Source organism: Lepus europaeus, chromosome 21, assembly GCF_033115175.1.
Source record: "Lepus europaeus isolate LE1 chromosome 21, mLepTim1.pri, whole genome shotgun sequence".
Classification (NCBI taxonomy): domain Eukaryota; kingdom Metazoa; phylum Chordata; class Mammalia; order Lagomorpha; family Leporidae; genus Lepus; species Lepus europaeus.
The window spans coordinates 25,674,634-25,678,466 of record NC_084847.1 but is presented as its reverse complement, the minus strand read 5'-3'; the positions used below and the strand labels follow the sequence as shown (position 1 = coordinate 25,678,466).

Sequence of the window (3,833 nt, the reverse complement as noted above, 5' to 3'; positions counted from 1 at the left end):
CCCCGGCCCTGCATGTCCTGTCCGCAGAGCGTCCCCACCCCCAACCCCCCGGGCCGGGTCGGGCCCTGTGGGACGGGAGAAATAGCAACCAATCCAACAGCGGGCGTGCCGTGTGCTCACTGCTTCTGTCCCTGCGCTGGGGGCTGGGGCGGGGGACAGTCGCCGTGCAGAGGGCCAGACGCAGAGCAGGCTGGGGAGCTGGACAGACTCCACGACGCAGGCTCGGAGAAGGGTTTTAATTCAGGGCTCCGGCAGGGACAGCTTTCCTGGGCTACAGCAGGCCCCGGGAGTCCGGGTGGAGAGAGAAGTTGAAAATACACTCAAGTCTTCAGCCTGGCTGACGGGAATTAAATGATGACTGTGTACAGGTGACACATGTTTGAAAATCCTGCAACTCCAACCGCCCCAGGAGGGACTGGTGGTGGGAGGAGAGACAGAGAGGCCGCTTCACTCCGACCTTGGGCCTGCAGGTTGCGATCAGCCGCAGCTGGGCCTGGGGCGGTTCCGTGGCCTCCTGCTTGGGAAGCCAGAGAGGGGAGTGGAGGACATCGGGGACTCGGCCCTTCGCCAGTTGGCCTAGAGGTTGAGAATGAAGACGTGCCTGTCCCCACGCCCTGCCTTAGAGCGTGGGGTCTCAGAACAAAGCCACGGACTCAGCGCCAGAGCCGCCAGGCCACCCATGGTCCCATCCCTTCTAGGCCTCTGTGGATGTGCCGGGAGGGCCTCCAGACCCCCAGGCCTGACGTCAGTGGGCAGAGCCCTCCCCCATGGCCTGCACCCAAAGAATGGTGCGGGTCCGGCTGTCCTCCCAGGAGAACAGGGGCTCGTAGCCGAAGTGGCGCCGCGCCTTGTCGGTGCTGACGGTGAAGGTGGTGTTGGCCACGGCCAGCGTGTAGGGGTTCAGCAGGGGTGCGTAGAGCAGCAGCGGCCGCAGCAGCCACTGCAGCAGGGCGTTGAGGGCCGCCAGGAAGACCAGCAGCCAGTAGGGCAGCAGCGGGCGGGAGCCCACCAGCCGCAGTCCACAGGGGCCCAGGAACTCCATGTTGAAGTCTTCGTAGCTCTTGTAGGGTGACTTGTCGTAGCAGAAATACACCTGGCCGCCCAGGAGCGCCGCTCGCTGCTGCAGCTCCCGGGCCACCAGCACGTGCATCCAGGCCACGTTGCCTGCGGCGGTGGTGAGGGGGGAACACGTGGCGCTGAGCACCCCTGCACCCAGGCAGGTGCACTCCTGGGCCAGCCAGTGCACAAGCCACTCCCTATTGGGGCTCCTGCCTCGCCCTGCCCCGCCCGACCCTACCCGGCCCTTGCAGCCTGGTGAGAGGCTAGAGCCGGGATGCCCACTTGCTCGCGTGTACACCGTCCTTGCGAACTGGGGTAAGCACAGCATCCCCACCGCCTGATCTTGGCCTCCCCAGCCCGGCCCGCTCCTCACCCACGTAGACCCGGCCGTGCTCCACAGACGCTGGGATGGCCCGGAACAGCCGGCCCCCCAGGCGCGAGCCCTGGCGGTAGAAGTCCCTCATGATCTGGTGGCCTTCACCATAGATGCCCGTGGGACGCAGGGCACACGTCACCAGGGGCAGCCCTCCACGGACCTGGTGGCACAAGGCAGACTCTGCTAAGGACGTGGAGCCAGCGGCTTTCCCTCTGCCCCACGGGCCTCCTCGGGCTGGTGATAGCAGGGACGCGGGTCCCAGGCCGGGCCCTGCCTCTGCCTGGCAACCCCATCACTGCATCTCACTCCCGCAATCCCACCTTCCTGCCATTGGCCTCCAAGACCAGTCGCTCGGCGAGGGCCTTGCTGCACGGGTAGGGGTGCTTGTGCACGGCCTCATATGGGGTGTCCTCGTTGCCCCTGCAGAGGGGAGAGGGAAGACTCAATGCCGAGGGGGAGATGGACTTCTGGAAGGTTCGCGGGGACCTCAGCTCACCTGTAGAAGGGGTGGCCTTTGGCGTTAGGACCCACGACCTCCATGCTGCTCGTATAGACCAGGAACTGCGTCCCAGCCTGCACACAAGCTTCGATCACGTTCTGCGTGCCTGGGGGAGGTTGAGGGGGTTGTATCCAAGCTGGGGCTTCTTCCCTCTCAGCAGCTTTCCCTTCCCATCCCAGGACCAGCGGAGCAGGGGTGGGGCGGGGGAACACGACCCACAACAGGTCCCATGAAGCTGGGCCAGGAGTGAGTGAGCAGTCATCCATGGAACATTGGTCACAGGTTGTCCCAGCAGAATCCCAGGTCAAGGTCAGAGGGAGGTGAACAAACAGACAAGATCAGGCCGCCGTACCCTGCACGTTGACCTCATGGATGGCCTGGGGACTGGCTCTCCCAAACACGTCCACCAGCCCGGCTGTGTGGATGACCACATGGGCTCCGGCGACAGCGGCTGCTACCTCGTGGGCCTGGGTCACATCCCCCTGGATGGCAGTCACCTGCACAGGCCCTGGTGGGGACCGGGGGAGGCCAGAGGGCCAATGAGGGCGGGGGCCCCCGCCAGCCGCTGAGTTCAGCCTACACCCTTGGAAGCCACATGTTCGCTGTGTGACTCACTCGTCCCATCCATGTGGACTACAGAATATAAACAGGGCTCATGCTTTCCACCAAGGAGGGAGGAGCCTCCCTGGGGAGTCTACTCCCTCCCCCCTCCCCCCCCCCCAATCACCTGTCTTCAGCTCCTCCAGCCAGGGGCTCAGGTGTCGGTCAAAGACCCGCAGCTCACGGAGCCGAGGCTCCCGCTCCAACAGCATTCGTACCACGTGTCCCCCCAGGAAGCCACAGCCACCTGTGACCAGGTACACCAGCTTCTGGGCCTGGGCAGACTCTTCCATGTCCCCGGCTCACTTGTGCTGCCTGCTGCAACCTGCCCGGGGCCGCTGGTGACACCAGGAGGAGCCTGCTGGCCCGGTGGACTGGAGGGCAAGTGGGTGGGGTGGGCGGAGGGGCAGACCTGCTTTCAGATGCCGTTCAGCTGAGGGCGCGGCAGCCGGGTCACCTGTCCTCGGAGCCTGCCAGCTGCGGAGGTGCTGAGAGGGGTGGGGGCCAGGGTTTGAGGGGGGTTGGGGAAAGGTTTAGGGGGGCAAGATCAGGAGGGTGGGGAGGCAGGCAGGGAAGGGTATGGAAGGTGGGAGGGGCCGGGCTGCCGGGGCCTTGGGCTGCCCCCCTCCACCCACCCCCACCTACCTGCGGCCACTGTCCCGGGGAGCCCAAACTGGCCACCAGATGAGCTGGCCGGCCAACCTCATACCGTCTTCCTTCCGCTTGCTCCTCCTCCTCCTCCTCCTCCCTCCAGGCCCATTCCAGGAACGGAGAGCAGCTCAGCCTCCACCCCCTCCACCTCCCACCCTGCACACTTGCCACAGGGCACCCCCTGGTGGCCACTTGGTGCTCCGCTGGCATTTGGATCCTGCAGAGAACTTGGGGAGAAGGGATGGAGGGGCCAGGACCTGCTGAGTGGGCGCTGAGGGCTTTGGGGGGCCTCGGGATGGCGCCAGCAGGGTGACCTCATTCCCAGGGCCTGACCTCAGCCTTCCCCGCCTGCTGGATTTCCCAGGAGGCCAGAGGCCTAGCAGCAGCTGTGCTTCTGGGAAGAGAAAGGAGGCCTGACCTTGGCCCCACTCTGGCTGGCCCTGGCGGGGGATTCCTGGCACGGGGTGGCAGCCGGTGAGGTGGTCCTAAGCCACGGCAGCTGGCTCTGCAGGTCTGCCCCCTTGCCTGAACCGAGAGCTCCCCCCAACCCCGCTTGGCCTCTCATCCGGCCCCACCCTCTGTCCTCAACCCCAGCCCACCCTACTCTTCCCCAAAGATACTGACCAAGCACTTTTTTACAATAAAGTT

General features: G+C 65.4%; 1 protein-coding gene across 1 annotated transcript; it reads right to left on the bottom strand.

Moving 5' to 3' along the window:
* Positions 1 to 221: 221 nt before the first annotated feature.
* On the bottom strand, positions 222 to 3,256 carry HSD3B7 (hydroxy-delta-5-steroid dehydrogenase, 3 beta- and steroid delta-isomerase 7). The gene is made up of 7 exons (XM_062180411.1): positions 3,180 to 3,256; positions 2,662 to 3,022; positions 2,287 to 2,442; positions 1,932 to 2,040; positions 1,756 to 1,855; positions 1,433 to 1,595; positions 222 to 1,164 (listed from the first exon to the last, which is right to left on the bottom strand). The coding sequence occupies exons 2-7, from the start codon at positions 2,825 to 2,827 to the stop codon at positions 746 to 748; spliced, it is 1,113 nt and encodes a 370-aa protein (XP_062036395.1). The 5' UTR covers positions 2,828 to 3,022; positions 3,180 to 3,256; the 3' UTR covers positions 222 to 745.
* Positions 3,257 to 3,833: the final 577 nt, after the last annotated feature.

Coding starts and splice junctions, on each gene's coding strand:
- HSD3B7 (XM_062180411.1), bottom strand. CDS start 2,827: ATGGAAGAGTCTGCCCAGGCCCAGAAGCTGGTGTACCTGGTCACAGGT. Junction 2,041..2,286: donor CCATGAGGTCAACGTGCAGG/GTACGGCGGCCT, acceptor AACCTCCCCCAG/GCACGCAGAACGTGATCGAA. Junction 1,165..1,432: donor GCACGGCCGGGTCTACGTGG/GTGAGGAGCGGG, acceptor CCACCGCCGCAG/GCAACGTGGCCTGGATGCAC.